General features: G+C 45.5%; 1 protein-coding gene across 28 annotated transcripts in view; it reads right to left on the bottom strand.

Moving 5' to 3' along the window:
• The window catches only part of Kalrn (kalirin RhoGEF kinase), a 605871-nt gene that overhangs the window by 424961 nt on the left and 162622 nt on the right, over window positions 1-18288 (bottom strand). For all 28 annotated transcript variants that reach the window (XM_075965457.1, XM_075965466.1, XM_075965494.1 and 25 more), the window contains exon 2: window positions 4340-4414. In XM_075965457.1, coding sequence (XP_075821572.1) covers window positions 4340-4414 — 75 coding nt within the window. The remainder of the gene's footprint in view (window positions 1-4339; window positions 4415-18288) is intronic.

Raw genomic sequence — 18288 nt, 5'->3', positions numbered from 1 at the left:
GTTGGAGGAGGCTGTAGGGAAGAAAGGATTAAACAAAACCAAGCCACTGAGCGAGACGAACATCCAAGTCCCCATTTCTACCCAAACAGGGTAGATTTGTACAGATAGAGAGTTGAGAAACAGGCTCCCCAAGTCCAGACTTTCCATACCCCCAGTCCTACTTCTTCATATTGATGATCACCTTGATCTCATCTGCCTTGGAAGAAGACCTTATCTCCCACTGTGATCCATGATCCATATGAAGAAAGGAAACAGAAGGGTTAGAGAAATGGGTTCTCAGAAGCTAGAAGGATCTTAGACATCATTCTCTGCTAGCCTTGATCTCACCACACTAAGCATTTCCACCCTTGGAGAGGAGTGTGTGTCTGTTTATTTGTCTGTCTGCCACAAATGTTAGCTTTCTACCTGATTTTCCAATGAAAACCTTATAAGTAGGGCCATGTGGATGTGAGGAGCAGAGACTCCCATGGGCAAAAAGAGCCCAGGTGGTTTGGATGGTTAGTTGGTATGGTCCCCCTGTCAACATGAGACCAGTACTTATCTTTGAGACAAGAGATTCGGAATCACAGTTGGAGGTAAGGTTCTGAGTATGTAGGGGGCCTCCAAAGGTGGGAAATTGCCCCTTTTGTCTCCACAGGTGTCTCTTTTGTATGGATCAAGAGACAAGAAAAGGCAGCAGGATCCATCCTATCTTTTTTTCAGAATGGGAAAGACACCCAAGAATAAAGAGGAAGAATAAGTATAGTGGAGGAGAAAAGAAGTATATGCTGGGAGGCTGGGGACAGAGGATGGAATGAGGCCCCACAGTAGGGGAAAGATGAAGGACCTTGCACTCAGTTTACAGGGCTGTGCCTTTCTCTCTAAGGCAGGCTACAGGACCCAGGAGGAGAAGAAAATAAGACAAGTCATGGAGAAGGACAGCTAAACCCGTCTCTCTCAGAGAAAAATAAAAGATCGCAGATGGTGTCGTGATCTTTCGTCAACATCACCATTCACTTGAGCAACAAGTTCTTACCCTTTCCCTACCTGTGCCAGAAGCTACAGGATAAGGATGCAGACAATGGGGGTGGAGTGGTTGGGTGTTCTAGAAATGCCAACAGCTCTCCTTCCCTGTAGACAGGAAAGCAGGGCTAGAGAAGGAGGAAGGCCCAAAGTGAGAGACATCGTTTCATTGACTGAAGTAGGGGAGGGCTCACACTCTGAGGAGGTACCAGGCTCCGGTTAGGGTAGCATATGGAAGTCTCGTGGGAGGGAGACACATCTCAGGAAGCGTACCAAAAGTTGGATTCAAATAACAATAGCTCTGCAAGATTTTAATGTATTCGCACACATTTTTAAAAGGAACGAGGCTATTTTGTAGTTGGAAATGCCAGGTTAGACGAGATAAAGTTGGTTATTGTAGGTTTTTACAGAGCCTTAAAATGTTAATGTGTTTCGATGGGTGGTCCAAGTTGAGGGTGGGAGGACTTTAATATTCAGCAAGTCCCAAACTTCCTTCCTCATTTTCAAATATCATCTTATGGAACACACTTTGAAGCTTTGGGGTCTAGAGTATGAAAAGCGCTCCCCACTAACAGGGAGCATCAGTGAGAACAGTGGAAAATGATGGCAAGGGGTCCAAAACCAGAGAAGGATCACCCAGGGGTGACCAAAGACAGGGTATAAATGTGTGGAGACCCCAGGGATGCAGTGGTTCCTACATGGGAGGACTGAGTAGAAAGAAGAGATACGGGGGCTGTGAGTGGGAGGCCAGGAGCCCACCGCTGTGCGCTGTGGAGAACAACACAGCACAACTGGGACAATAGAGACACACCGAGGGATAGACACAGCCACCATCACACATGCCCACCCACAGGCAGAAGTGGTTGGGTTGCCCTGGCCTAGTCCAGATGTCCATTGTCATGGCAACATGCTTTCTTTTACCTGGCCAAAGCTGAGATGCTGGCAGAAGAGGGTGGGCACAGCTAATGGTCCGTTTCTCTGCCTACCGTGCTCCTTGCTTTGCTCTCAGAATGAAATGCAACTGCCACACTGCAGTATTTAACCGAGGGGATTTCCTCTACCCGGTTTTAATTTTGTGTTTTGTTTTCTGACTCGGCGTGTATGGAATAAGGAGATGACTTTTTGTTTTCCTTTTCAGTTATCATCCCCCGATCACCCTTAGTGCCCTTCCCAGGCATGGGAGGGCAACGTTCCCTAAGCCCAGAAGCTCAAGACAAGCAAGGATGAGTCAGGCTCAGCTCGCGCGGGCACACAGCAGTGCGTGGCACACTGCCAGGCCCTTTACCCTCTCTGCCTCATCCCTGACTGCTTTCCTGGCTAACTGCTTCCATGAGTCCCACAAAGGCAACTCCCTCTCTCTTAGTGGGATTTCCCAGGCCTGGCTGGGCCCCATTCACATTTTAATTGACTATACATGGGAAAAACGAGGCAAAAACAAGGAAATAAGGGTTCCCATGCCAGAACATACTATGTCTTCATTGTCCCTGATGGATGCTGAACAAGATGTTGTCAGAAATCATGGGCTAAGTCTAAAAAGGCCTCTGGAGGAGGGGAAGTGGAGGTAACTGGGGAAGGAGAGGAGGAAGCTGGCAGGTATAGGAAAGGTACTCTTGAGAAGGAAAAGATGTAGCATGGGACAAGCAGGGGCATCAGCAGGACACCCAAGGGGCAGGAAGAGCATCATCTTAACTAAGGGCCACAAAATGGGAGGAAATGGGCTGCAAGTCTGTACTAGGAGTTGAGGCTATGAGGCCCGGGGCACATTAGTGAGCAGAGACCACCAGGACTTCTACATGGGTTCTTTCCACAATTCAGGAAGCACTCCAAACCCTAGCTCACCTTGAGGTTGTCACATACATGCCTCTATGATGAAATCACACCCCAGGGAGGTTGGTCTGCTATGACTCTACACCTTAGTAACGAGGAGCTCACTACCTAACGCAGCAGGGCAAGGCAGCGTTTGGAGCAACAACTGTGAGAAAATACCACGCCACCCCCTGCTGCGGTATTCACATGTCCTGCAAAGGCTCCTGTGTACCTAGCTCGGGCCTGCCTCCCTTTCCATACCACATTGACTTGCTGTCCTCTATCCTTTATGATAAGGTGAAGACAATGGTTTCCCTGTGGAGACAACTCAAATATGGTTTCCCTTTTCCACTGAAGACCCCCCCTCTCCTCTCTCCATCTCTCCCTTCTCTCTACTATGGTTGGCATATCAGCCGAGCCAGCAGAGCCTATGCATGGAGTGAGTCGTTACACTATGGGAGCATGCTCACTCATGCCCTGTGGCTCCATGACCATTCATGCAGAAAAGACAAAGGTTCCAGAAATAAAGGCTCTGTCTACAAGGTGTAGCGCCAGGGCTTCTCTCTCAAGAAAAGGCCTCTGCGCTGGTCCCACCACCCAGATCAGGCCCAGGGTCTGCCAAGTTCTGATCCAGAAGGACCCCAGTTCAGCTGTTAAGTTTGTGATGTTATGGGAAACAAACATTATACCTAACCAAACACACGTAGCCAGGTTCCAATCAAACTATTTACAAGAAGCAGTGGATGGCCCGAAGGCTGCAGATAGCTGATGCTCCCATTACATGCTCAGAGACCTAGGTGTGTAAGATAGGCTGGGAGGGAAGCAGGGAGTCAAGATTTGGAAGTTGCCATTCAGAAAATAAAACAATAAAAAACAAACAAACAAACCAAGAAGAAAACTTGAGTTCCATGTGCTAAGAAAACAGATAAGGAGAAGCTTCAGCCAATTTAAGGCCATTCAGAAAATAAAACAATAAAAAACAAACAAACAAACCAAGAAGAAAACTTGAGTTCCATGTGCTAAGAAAACAGATAAGGAGAAGCTGAAACCAATTTAAATCTCCTGTGTGTGTCGCACTAAGGAACAACAGATAAAAACCCTGAGGAACATGTGGAGTAGACACTCTCTTTCTATAGGAATCTCTCACAGTGCCATAGCAGCCTTGCCAGAGAGGGCAAATCAGGCAACAGTGTGTGAGATGTGTGTGAACCTGCCTATTGTTGCAAGTGTCCTCTAGAGTCTCCAGGTGAGCCCGGAGCCCCCTGTGCCTGTCACTGTAGGGAGGAAGCAGCTGCTACAAGCCTAACTGTCAATGCTTCTCTTCTCATAGGTCCACAGAGGCGAGCGAGTGATCACACACACACACACACACACACACACATACATACATACCACACCACATCAAACATGTACCACATCAAACATGCACCACACACACACAACATCAAACATGCACCACACACACACACACACACACACACACACACACACACACACACACACACCTCAAGGAACATATGAAGATACTCACCAGACACAAAGGCCACTTTCTCCTTTAGGATGGGAAGGACATCTGAAGCTTTCAAACCATCATTCCGAAAGGATCCTGTAGGACGACAAAACAAACAGAATAAAGATGTCTGCTACCTGTCAGGTCCCACGGTCCCACTCTCTGTCTCTCAGACCCATCATCCGGGTTTATGCAGGTCTGTAGCCCAGCCCAACACAGGGAGCATCCCCATCATGATGAGGTTAAAGTCATCTTCTCTTTTCAGGAGGGGACAGTTCAAGCCACTCCTCTGCTGAGTCCATGATCCAAGGATGCACTGGCAGCCCTGCGCTTGTTGAGGGACTTGAAAATGGCAAGGTGTTTTAAAAGCATGTTTGTACCTCTAGCGCCTGGCATGGTGTCACCCCGACAACATGTAGTATAAATGAATAGCAAGATAGTTTACAAAACCCTAAATAACCCTAGATAACACCGTTAGACTTCATTTTACCAATGGAAAAAATAACTTACAAAAATCCAACAATTGGAAACAAAGTTGATGACATCCCATACCCACCCCACGCCTAATGTCACCACCAGTCCTCCATAGAAACAAATCTCCTGAAGACATGTACTCTGTCTGTCTGGCCCTTTAAGTCTTACTTCTTGTTTGTAAAGCATCTCCAGGGTCTAACCAAGTTCCTATTAGGGTGCTGGAGGCAGATACCTGGAACTCACCAAAACTGGGAAAGATTCACCTAGAAAAACTGTACTCCTAAAAGTAAAGGGCAACCCAGTCCATATGAGGAGTGTGGGGAGAGAAGACCAGCTTTCACACATGCATAAAACCCCAGGCTAGCCCCCAGGCTAGACCCTGTGATCACAGCAGTCAACCCCAGTGCCTCACAAGCACTCTGGAAGAGAACCACCCACCCTTTCCCTGGGAGCTGTAACTGGGGTCTCTGCAGTGTGTCACCATTAAGACATTACACAGAGGATCAGCGGTTCTGCCAGCTCCAGGCTACAGAGCCCGGGACCACGAATGCTGTTCTAGCGCCTTTGTCCACATGCTGTGAGGGCAAGTCTGAAATCTAAAAAGGAGAGTAGCATGCTGGGCAAGCTTGTCTTTACATCCAGTCTCTTGACAGCATAAGAATTTTACCAACAAACCAGGAATTCGTTCATTGGCCCAGGGAAAGGGAAATTTCATGCTCCATGCACACCCAACCAAGGAAGAGAAAGAGGTGTGTCACCGAATGCAGGTGTCCAAGGTCAGAGGTCATAATCAAATCCCAATCACATTTCCAGTGTCTGACCATTTCATCTCTCTCCCCTTTTTCATGTTTCCCTGATGTAATGAACCTTTAACTCAGCAATTACGTCTCTTCAGAAGTTGGCACACAGTGGATGGTGTGCAGCAGAGATGCAGGCTCACTGCGCTGCAGCGAAGAAAAAAGCAACACTGGCAAAGAGTTCTGACTTCAAAGACCGAGCCTTGTTTTATACCTCTTCCTTAGTTTCTTCAGATAGCTGCGCTCAAATCTTATCCCCCACCCCCAAAACAGTCACATCTCATGGAAAAGACTAATTAGCATCAGTTCTTACAAAATTTACAAATAGTTCCTAGGATTTGCTTTGTTTTTTCTTTTCTACCTCACGCAACAGGAAAACATTTTAGCTTCTTAACCATCTTTAACTCGTGACATTGAAGTATCAAAAAACTTATTTTTACAAGTGAAATATTTTTCCTCAGTTTTTTAAAATACTCTACTTACATTAATAGTCTCACTTAATTCCTGTAAAAAGGCTAGTATAAAAAATAAATTCTATCCTGACTTTTTTCCAGATTATTTACAAGCCCAAAGTAAGCCAGGCCTGGCAGTGCAAGTCTGTAACCCCAGAAGGCCAAGGCAGGATGGTTATAAATTCGAGGCCACCCTTGGCAACTTGGAGGAAGGACTGGGTATGTTATCTTCAAACCACTCTTAGCTGCAGAGAGGGGACCCTAGTCTCATCCTTCTCTCTCTCTTCCTTCTCACTCCAAGGTCCAGAACCTGGAGGACGGCAAACTGTTCCTCCATGTAGCTTGTGATCATGGCTTCTGGTAAATGTCAGTCCTGAGCTGGCCTCTTCTAAGACTCGCAGGCTTCCAGTTCCTGGGCCAGAGGCCTCTCAAGCAAGTTTAGATTAAGGTTGGGCTATATGCCTGACTGTGTGCCCACCACAAGAACTCCCAAAGTACCCAGATTTACTCAGCCATTACTAGGAAGTAATCATTCCCAACAGCAGCAGCAGCAAGGTTTTTCACATTATAAAAGCATTTGCTTAGGGGGTCTTTTTAAATATAAAAGTTCCCTTAGTGGTTTAAATTAGCTTTTCATTTCTCAAAAATTGAATTACAAATAACTTTTCAACAATACATGCATTATGTAAAGCCAAGCAGAGCTAAACTAATTAGCCCAGGGGCTCAGAAACGGGTGACCTTGCATATAAAACCTATTTGCACTGGCTGAAGAGCCTATGTATGAATTCCCCCAAGGCCCTTGTGAAACCGGCCATTAGAATATATAATAAAGGGTAAGTTCATTGACCGCTAACTCAAACAGGATCAATGAAATTGGAACATGTTTTCTCTAGCAGGTACACATCCCGGTAGACTCCTGGTAAATGGTCAATAAATATTTGATGAAAGAATAAACGACTGAAAGTTACCCCTTCCTAAAGTGGGGTGCACGAGGTCAGTGGCATCACCGGTCATATAAACACTAGTGAATCAAGTGGATGATCGCCAGGTGCCTCTCAGCTTTAATGTCCTAAGCCTTTCTAAGTTGGCTCTGCATCTTTATCGGCCTTCACGACCAGACCGCTATCAGAGCAACAGGTTTTGAAAGGGATGTATTAGGAGCAGATTCTTCCTTCAGTCTCAGAGTGTTCTGTACAACTAGAACAACTCCTCCCTCATTCCCGGCCCATTCTTTCTTGGGGTCGGGTGGGGAATGTAACTCTTGCAGGTAGACCAGTTGCTGAAACGAAAGAAAAGTGACAGAAGAACTCTAAGTACCCATGCCCTGCGGGTGGCAGCTTGCACCACAACCGCTAACTCTGACACAAAGTACATCCGATAGCATTACTAGGCTGTGAACAGGAGACCAACGGTAGACCAGTCTTTTCCCTAAGACAAGCTTGCTGAAACAGTAGATCCATTATTGCCTCTATAGAAGGCCTGAGAAGAAATAAAAGCCCCTAACTCCTTGGAAGTCCTATCAGGCAAAACAAAACGAGTCAGCGGGAACCCTTGTGGACCTGACCCAGTGTGGGTGTTGCGCTTTCTCTTAAGGACAAAGCCATGCTTGGCTAGCTTTCAGTGCTAAGCCCACCACATTCGTGTCCTGCTGCTGTCAGAATTACAAGCCTGCTGTTCCGTTAATTAGCAAAGTTGAAACACTCTGCATCTATTAAGGAAGTAAAAATCACCACCTCCACCCCCCCACGACCCTCCAGCTCAGGCCTCCTCCCAGGCCTGTGTCTGCTCCTCGTTGCCCTGTACCTCCAGTACCATGCTCACATTGCTGCCTGGTCCCCCTCACACTTTTCCTCCTCGCTGCTTCTCATACGTAAAATGCCCAGGGTCTTCACTATGGCACCCAGCCTGCACTTCTTGCTCTAAAGAAGAGCAGGGCTGGGCCTTGTGCCATGGGCCCTGCCCATGGTTTCTTGGGCCTGGGAAAGTAGTGACTCCCTTAAGGAAGCAGAGTGCTTGGGCTCCGGGCCAGTCTCCTCCAGAAAGCAATCCTGATCGAAACAAACATAGAAACAAACAACTGAGTGAGCATTTGGTGAGTGTTCAGAAGTGCAGGCTGCCAGGGCCCGTGGAGTGCTCGCTATTTCCTTTTGGTTTTCTGTCGCGCTTCCACAATTTTCACTTATTTAAGAGCGACTGTGCAAGCTTCGCACCATGACATCAAGTGGGGCTGAGTCCCAGCCCTCCACTAAGACGGCAAACTTCCCAGCGCGGGTCCCTGCCTCTTCTTTCCCTCCATCCCGTTGTACTCTGTGCAGGTGGTGTACTATCTCTGTTGAACAACTCAGTGTCCTATTGACACACCTGTCTATCACTGCTTGGACCTCCCTGGACAGCAAGCCCCACTTCTTATTTGTCTTGGGACTACCACAGTCTAGCCCAAGGCCTACCTAACATGTAATAAATACTCAGCAAGGAGACTCATGTATGAATGACCTCAGACGAGGGAAACACAAAATCACACTCACATCAGTGTTGGCTAAGTGAGCTCTTAGGATGCTCAGTATCAAGACAAATTTATTCTGTGCAGCATATACATCAGTGACTTGGTATCACTTCAAAAGGATTCCCGAAAACCAGCACTAGAGTCTTCCTCTTTAAAGTAATGTTCATTGCTTACTACATAGGACTTGATAGAAACCTAGGATCCCAGGTCCCACTTGAGACCTATGGAGTTAGAACCTGTGTTAGAACAAGAACCCAGGTGACTCTATTCACACAGTATGAAGCAAAGCCAGCTTCAGAGAAACTGCCTCACCTAGTCTCATCAAGGCTTTGACTATCAGCTCTAAGCTGCTCTGTCTCCTACTGACCCACCATAAGAAGATTCCTCCTTCTGCTCAGGGTTTCAGAGATTCAGATCTTAGCTGTAACCCATTACTTACTTCCCAGGCTGAAATAAACAATCACCCAGAAGATATGTATTAATAATTCATCTTCCAGGCCATTGAGAATGGACCATGTCTTGTTTTGAAGGAGCATATTTATAAACCACACCTATCCAGGATCTGGTACCTAACTCATTCCCCTATGCAACAAATGTCTTAATTTCACAATAAAAATACTGTTTCTTATTTTCTGAGATCTGCCATCTTACTCTCAAAAATATTGTCAGTGATCATATTTATGGATCAAAATGCCATCTTTGAGAAGACCCTAAAAGATAGGAGAGCCAACTTATGCCTCTCTATCCCAGCTGATTCTGGACCCATAGCACTGAACACCAGGCAATGCTGGACAAGGAACAGGGAAAGGAAAGGCTCTCACCCAGAGACCTCCACATGCAAGAGCACAGGGTACCCATTTCATGGAACTCCCCACCCCCAAGTGAGGGGGAGACCACTTTCTGTCCTCTGGGTGACTTACAGCCCCCAAATACTCAGTGCTAATTTTCCCTAATACTGAGTATCTACCCGACTCTACAGAAAAGACAAGATACTGAAATTCTGATAAAGAACTCCACCACTCCACCCTCCCACCCACCCTCCACCTAACCACACAGTGTCAATGCCATCCTTATGATGGGTGTTAACCACCCAGTATCCATGCTACCTGATTATGGGCACTGCCCATCACCGAGGCATCCAAACAGAAACATGGGTAGCATCCTCGACATTCATTTCTCCATCACACTTTTCAAGGCAGACATTCAATTATGTTGACTCTACCTCCTAAATCTCTTTCAAATCCATCATTTCTGTGTGGTTTCCCTGACCTCTCAATCAAGTTGAGCTGTCCCCAGTTGTACCTTATCATTCTTGAATGGCATCCGTGTGTTTCATTTCACTCCCCATTAACTGATCCTGACATCTCCAGGGAAAGGGCCTTATCATACTTATTGTTTTACCCTCACACCTAGCTCAGTGTCTGTCACACAAAAGGGACTCAGGAAATACTGAACCAAACTGGAGGCACATGGTTTCAATGAGCTCAGAGCTGGAGGTGGATGGTTAGGGCAGGCTCACCCAGGAGAGGATGTGGACCGGGTTTTGAATAACAGACGGAGAAGATGGACAGGAAGGGACCCAGAGCTTACTGCTGAATAGGAAAACAGAGTGGAGGCAACAAGAGGCAGAGCAGGGAGCTCTGCAGTCTTATTTCCAGAAGTTGCTCCTCTGAGGAAACCGCATACGCCTGGGGAGCTACAGAGAGCTGGGCTGAGCTGCATCAAGGAGATGAGAAGGGAGGAAAGGAGCGTTTGGCTGGTCCCAGAGGAAAGGTGAAGCTCAGAGCAGGGTAGTGTCCCATAAGCTCTGACGTCAACTTCCAGGTCACTCCAGATCTGTGGATGAGACCAGGGGAGATTCAGACGCAAGGTGGTGGTAGAAATTTCTCCTGATCTTTCCCCTAAGTTCCAAGAGGACAATTGTTCTGGCCCCTTCCAGAAGCCAGCCAGGCCAGTAGCAGGCTGGTGGCTTGTATAGGACCCTGTGAAGATCCTTTTAAAGAACTGACTAATAAATGAAGAGACTTCCTCGTGGTTGCTCCTGTATAGTACACAGCCGGTTTGGAAGAAGATGCTGTCTGTAACAGGGGCCAGGGTTAGCAAAGAACTTATTAGTGGCGGAGACAAGATGCCCATATCCCCAGTTCTCTTTCCTAAGTTAAGAGACGCAAAGGGATGTGACTGAGTGGGGGTGACAAGAAAAAAAGAGAGAGCTTGTGAGAAAGACACATGCACATGCAAAAATGGTGCAAGTAAGGATTTTGTTTTCTCTTTACAGATGTGTATGAGCTATTGAGGAAATGGCCTGTTGGAAAACCCGAGCAAATGTAAATATATTTCTTGGAGCGCTCCTTAAAACAACTACCACCGAGGCAGGAAGTATATGCTGAGAGGAATACATCTGGCAGAGAGGGACGGAACAGATTCATGTCAACAAGAAAACAATACAGCATGGAGTCCCACAGGCCTCTCCCCAGCCTGCAAATACATCCAGCATGAAAAGGCCCAGGCATCTTCTTTATCCTCACCACGCACAAATGTCAAAGAGCGCTGGAGACATCCTGTTTCCCTACCCTGCAGGTATGAAGGGAACAAACAGGGCAGAATTCTCCTCCCTGGCCATGAAGCTCCCAAGCAAAGGACATGCAGGGTCCTCTGTTAGTCTGATTCCAGCATACACAAATATCAAAACAAAGGCTTCCTCTTCTGGCAGCTGCTAAAGACACTGAGTTTTCCTAAACCAAGTGACCATGCTTTACACAATGTGAAGCAGTAGCCAGTGACTTGGCAAGGTAACCAAGGTGGGCAGTCTTTATGAAGAAAGGAGGCGATGCTGATCGTTACCCAGCTCGGACATACCCTTGAATAAAGGAACACTTTCTGCACACTGAAGTCTAGCATGCCTTCCCTCAGTACCTTCTCAAACTTTCACCCACAGCAGGTCGGGCTGCTCCCCCTCCTCGTGCAGGTCCTTCTTCACTGCCACTGTCCACTGCCACATCTGGCTCTCTCGCTAGACCATAGCTAGACTCCTGAGGGCAGACTAGGTGCTTACCCAGGTGGCTCTACTGCCTGAAGCACAGCAGGCGTTAACTACAGGTTAACTCCACGGTGCCATGGAGCCTTTCACACAGAGGCACTGGCCGCTGTGCCTCCCTCTCGTGTGCAGCCCTCTTCTGATTCCAACCTCCACCTTCATCTTTCTTCTCTTCCCATGCTTCCACGTGAACTCTGACTGTAGCCAATTTCAATACTAACTTCTAAAGTCAATATCAGATAGAAAGACCTGGCTAATGGGCTACTTTTAAAAAGCAGAAATGTGTAATACTTGCCACTGCTAAATTAGCTCTATTAAAGTTCACTTATAATTAGCACTTTAAACATGTGGGTAACACCTCTCTAAGCCCAGCTAATGAGCAAACTGTTTCTGTTTATTCTTCACAAGACTTAATATTATCCGGAGCTGAGACCTCAACCGCAATTCACACATGCTCACTCTCCCTCCTTCCCCCCAAAAGTTGGCATCCTTGAGTGTAAGGCAAACACCAGAATGTGACCACTCCAGGAGTGCCTCTGTCTATCCAGCACATTCCCTGTCTTCTAGCGGAACGGGATATGTAAAGTGCTCGTGTTACATGTATCATTGAGCAATGCTTTTGCAAAGGACCCCCGAGGAACACGGAACGTGAGGCTGCTGGAGATGAACACCAGCCAACTCCTGAACATTAGCAATATAGCTGCTATTCTATTTAGAGAGAGCTGAGAGGCTGGTGCTGTAGCAGTTCAGGCACGCCAAAGGCTTGCTCCTTAGGGCTCGGTTCCCCTTCTGCTCCTCGGCAAGAATGTCAGCTACTGACTCTAAAAGCAAACCTTGACTACGCCATAGCAAAGGGCACCCAATCAGATGTCACAACCTGACATGGCCCAGGACCTCTCTAATGCTCTCTCTCTTCTGCCCTCACTCCGTGTCCTGAAATGTGGATATGATACAGATAGCAGCAAAGCAAACAAATCAATGACAACAATAATCCAGCAGCCATCTGTGCAGCTCAAGGCAAGAGACCCTCGTGGGAACTTCACTGGCGCTCTCCCTGCCCCACCTCCACTGTTTCATGTTACTTTATGCTCCTGTTATGGCCATGAGTGGAAGAAAGGTCACAGGAACGTAACAGCACAGACTGGACCCAGGAGTTAGGGTCAACGTGATAAACAAAGCAGGTCAGAAGGAATACATCCAAGCCTCCAGCAGCTACAGGAACTTCTGCAAACCAAAGCACCCTCCCCTTTCCAGGCAAACATGTCGCTGTCCTCGGTACTGAAGCCACGTATGCTTGCTACTCCGCATGGCTGCTGACCAGGCTGTCCCAGAGTATGTGAACCAAATGAGAAGGCAGCTGAGAAGAAAGAGATGGCACACTGTGTCCCGAAGACAAGCATGTGTGATGAAATTCTGGAAGAACACCATCAAAGGAGGGCTACTGATTACTGCAGAGAACCAAAAGGCTTGGCTCCTTATTGCTTTCAAATAATTGCAGGGACCAAGAAAGGCCTGTGCAGGCATGCATACACACATGTGTGCACACACGTGTGCACACACACACACACACACACACACACACACACACACACTACTCAGATCCCATGGAAATGAGGTGGCAGAAACCTTGCATGTCACCCGACATATATTTGGATTATTAAATCAGTAAGTTAACCATATCCAAAGTGGATGGGATGCCCCTGAAATGATTTCTAGAGTTTTAAGCAACTTTTGAATCTCTCCTGAAGAGTTTTGTCTTAGTCACCTAAACACACCAGATTAACTAAATTTAATATTCATTGAAAAATATGTATGTGTCAAACAAGACGATTACCACTGTGAGAATAATGTAAGGTTCCTCATAACAAGGAACTTAAGGTTTAGGGGGAAAGAAAGTCAGACATGTAATTTCAATGTCAAAGCAAAGTATGGAGAAATATTCAGAGATTTACAAAAAGACAACAAGACAAACTCCAGCCTAAGAAGGGACTGTGTGATGAAATGGCTGAGAGTGAAGCAAGGGCAAAGGGTTGTGGGAGCGTCAGCAAGGTCTAGGTTAGATGAGGCTGTGGTGAATCTGTCTGCAGTGTCTCAGACAGAAAGGCAGTGAAGTCAGAACAAGTTTTCCTGTGACCTGCACATTCTCCAGAGTAACAAAGATTGAGTTACTATCTGTTAGAGATAAGGCACAAAAGCTTCCCCGTGGAGCTGGCATGACCAGAGCCCAGCATGAGCTGGCGAGTGGCCAAGATCAGGAGAGAGGCCAGAAAGTAGAACAAAGTCAGTGGATGAAGTAACCCACAAGACTGAAACAAAGCGGGTGCGGTGCCTTCCCATGACAAGTCACACTGCTCAGGGTCCTATCGGCACGGCTTCTCTGAATTTACATGGCTACAGTCTGATGTGCTGGCCTTGTCACTTCCTTCCTAACTCTTACCCCCACCGCCCAGTCCCTAGGAATCTATCTGTGCTCCACACAAAGACAAGCAGGTCCAGATGACATTTCTGACAATATATTCTGAAAGTCAGGTCACTGTCTAGATGAGGGAACCCCAATAGCACCTGAAGGCAACTTCAGAGCTGCACAGGAGGCAATCGCTGCCTTCAGGGAAAAAGGAAGAGAAGGCTGAAGCAGCCCATATCCAAAAATTCAAACTATCAGGCAGTAGAGAATGAGGGTTCACAGAAAAAAATGAGCGCAGTTAAGTCGTTCTTCATTTATGACACAGACTTCAGACCTAATATCTGCGGGCTACCAGGAGTGTCAACTCCCAAACTGCCCATGTTCTCTGCTGTATGCTCTCTGAAATGCTCTCCTATGTCTCCAAGTAACCTGTAGGAAGCTGGGCATCTGGTCTACTTTGCCCTTTTCCAGCTTCCCTAAGAAGAGGGAGTCCTTATCAGAACCAGGTGGCCATGAGGTGGCTCTATGCATTGATGAACGTACATATGTGCCTGGGACATATAGACTTCATGCTAAGACCAGATCAATGTGAAGTTGTGGAGTTAATGTACTTTACACAGCTTTATACTACTGAAAACATAGGAGCAAGCTACATGTTTAACCTCAGAGGATTGGTTAAATAAGCAGAGAAAAATCCACTCAAAGTGATCACTAACTATAACATGAACAATAACCACTGCTGTAGAAACTGCACGGTATATTGTTAAACGGGAAAAACAGATTACAGAATAGAATGTATAAGCTGACCTCAGTTGCATAAATGCAGGTTTCCATCTACATAGAAACCACATACAGATAACGCACGAAGTGATTATTTCTGAAATGTGCTATTATTGCTAATTTTATCAATGTTTCCTAAATGTTTTTTGATGTAGGATTCCCCTCTCTATGCTGTGAATATGTTTCATTACCATTGGTTAATAAAGAAGCTCCTTTGGCCCATAGCAGGGCAGAATAGAGCTAGGAGGGGGAAACTAAACTGGGAGAAAGAAGGTGGAGTCAGAGAGATGCCATGTAGCTGCCAGAGGAGAAAGATGCTCACACGGGTACTAGTAAACCATGAACCTCGTGATAAAATATAAAACAATAGAAATGGGTTAATTTAAGATGTGAGAGCTAACTAGAAATACACTTATGCTATTTGCCAAACAGTATTGCAATTATTTTGTTTTTTGTGTGATTATTTCAGGTCTGGGCAGTTAGAAAATGAATGAGCAGCCTACACCAACAGTTTCCCATGTTTAAATATCATTTATTGTCAAAATTGGAAAAGAGGCAAAATCTCTTCATTTGTATGTTTATCTCTTACATACAAGATCTCTAAACTTTCCTACAGTTTAAAGGTTTAATAATCAAGCTACAGATACAACAGCGAATGGCATTTTAAAGGCAAACTTATTTAAAGCTGAGGACAACTGTTACACATCTGTTCACCATGATGAGTTTTATAGCAAATAAAAAGTGTACCATTTACCACAGATAAAGTTGTCTAAGAGAGCCATAGTTCAAATAAGTAATAAAAGAAATTTTCATTTTCATAAAATATCAAAAATTTGCCATGGATGCAAAGAGAGCTTGTTTCAAGAATTATTTGAGATGTTAAGGACTCAATAAAATGAACATGTTTCTGCTTATGGGCAATCCATCTATCATAGTGAATCCTGCTACGGAAATCTCTAAGTGTGTGCTATGTGTCCACCATTACCATTCATAAAGGAAATGCAACTCACAGTCATAACTAAGTACCACCTTGCTCCAGTGTGAATGTCTACACCCAGAAAAACTAAAGTATACACACATGGACAAATGTTTGCACAAGGCACACACTGGAGTCAATGGACTATTAAATAAAACAAAATTGAAGACTAAAGATGGCAGGTATTGATCAGGATGCAGAGAAAAGGAAACGCTTGCTCACTGTTGCGGCAACATAAATCAAACACTGTGGAAACAGTGTGGAAGTTTCTGGAACTTTGTTAAATGAACTGCCCTATGATCCTGGTTATAAACGCAAAGGAGAGGAAATCAGTACAACAAAGAGACATCTGCATTTCCATGTCCCTCACACCACTGCTCTACAATGGCCAAGAAAATGGAAACAAGCTGTGTCCATCAACTGATGAGTGGCTAAATAAAATGTAGAACATATTAACAATGTGTTAGTATTTGGCCATAAAAACAATGGGATTCTGTGATTCGAGACAACACAAATAGAGCTGAGATCATCTACCAAGTGAAATAAGCCAGGCATAACAGGAAGACAAGAACCACGTATATTGATTTCCTGGAAATGGAGTATATGGTGGCTGACAGAAGCTATGGAAAGGAAGGGAAGGGGAGAAGGGACCATAGGTACTAAGGAACAGCTATGCAGGAACAAACATTTCTGGTGTGTTATGTTCAGCAACAGCAGGTGATTACAGAGAATGGTGAAGAGCCATTTCAAATAGCTAGAAGAAAGGCTTCTGAAAAATTTTCACCATAAAGAAATGGTGTTTAAAGAGGACATTTAGCTGGTTTTAAACACTATACAATGAGGACATGTGTTGGAGCATGACATTAATATGCGAAACTTTAAGTATCAGTTACATTTCACTTTGGAATATAACATAATCCCCTTCATCCTTAATTTCTTCAACTTCAGGCCTTTCTTCATCTTTGTTTGTTCTTCAGCTTAGTGGCCTGTTCTATAATCTGGCCATTGTTATCTGTTTCCTAAAGAAGTAGGGCCCTAGGAATCTAACATCCCCTTTCCCAGAATAGCCAAAACTCAGGAGATTTTGGTGTCTAGAGGTAGTCCGAGCTCAATCAGTGAGCTGAAGTACCACAGAGCAGGGAGAGCAGGCTGCCTCCTCCCATTCTGTGTTGCTGCTATGCCTCCAAAACTGTCTCATGGCAGGCTCCAGGGAAATGGACTTGGAAGGCAGTTGTCCCCACCCAACATCAAACCATGTTTCTATGTTCTAACTGGATGTTGCTGGGGTCCTGACTTGTGTCTCTGGGTGGCCACCCTCTCTTAGCACTTCCAACATATGCCCCGCATGGAGCACATGAAGTGACAGGAAGGACACCAGACAAAGGACCAGGATTGCCAACTCAGTGACTCTAAGCTGCTGTCCAAGCTGACCTTCTTCAGGTAGAGATTCCAATGCTGTCTCAGTAAGCACCAAAGGAACTCAAGGTAAACCATTTACTAACTACAACTCCCTTGACAAAAGTAATACATGATTTTTTACATTGTGACATTTCTGTGGAAGCAATTACTGGCTTTCTGAACTTAGGGCATGTCTGTGATTTAAGGCCTTATGTAAAGACCTTCCACTACATCTCAGGGAAGAGGCAAGCCCACATCAGTAGCCATGATCAATGACACCTGTACCGATAATTCAATACCATTTCCTTGTCCCATATTTACAACTATTTAACAGTTTACTCCTGATTTTTCCCCTGCCTTTCTCTTTCCTTTTGTATTATTTACTATTTATTTCTGAGTGCTCATTATTCACCTCTCCACTTGTGGTGCAATTTTCTTGCCGGGTCCCTCATGTACTCCCTTGTGTGGCCTGGCCACACTTTTGTTCACTTGGGGATTTACTGGTCAGCCCCACGTTGGGCGCCATTGTCATGGACCACACTCAACAAAGATACTTCTTGCCAGGGTAGGGCCGTGGGAATTTAGAAATGTTAGTAAAGAATATGAAGACACATAAAAATTTTTAAAACAGAAACCACAGAATAGTAAATACTGAAATCACCTGTGTTTAATTTTCCATAGCTTTTCTACCTAATGTAAAGTGGGAGGGGGAAGAATGTAACAAAAGACTTCTTTGGCATGATACAAAGGGCAACTCAAACAGCCAATCTCTTTAACACTCTGAGACATCACAACATTAGCATTTTGTTGTTTAGGCAGTGGATGTGCCCTAAACCAGGTATCCTGAAGGCAGCCACTCCCCATAGTTACAAAAGAAGGAGCAGAAATATATTTGCATATCCTGACCACCTGTCAGGATGGCATGGACCTATCTGAATGAGCTATTTTAATGTTAAAAGAATCAAGCAATCACATCCTGAGTTGGGCTGTGCAACTATGCTTGTCAACTATTTGAGTAACCTCTAATTCTCTGACCGGCAGACAAGGTGAAGATGGGCCACAGTTTTGGACCTCCACAGCCCACTACTGGTGTATGCACAGTAAATCATAAGGAGAGAATGATGGTAGTCTAGAGCTCTGTTAGTTAGT

The sequence above is a fragment of the Microtus pennsylvanicus genome, chromosome 1 (genome assembly GCF_037038515.1).
Source record: "Microtus pennsylvanicus isolate mMicPen1 chromosome 1, mMicPen1.hap1, whole genome shotgun sequence".
Classification (NCBI taxonomy): Eukaryota; Metazoa; Chordata; class Mammalia; order Rodentia; family Cricetidae; genus Microtus; species Microtus pennsylvanicus.
Note: the sequence above shows the minus strand (reverse complement) of the source record. Positions and strands in the feature narration are given on the sequence as shown.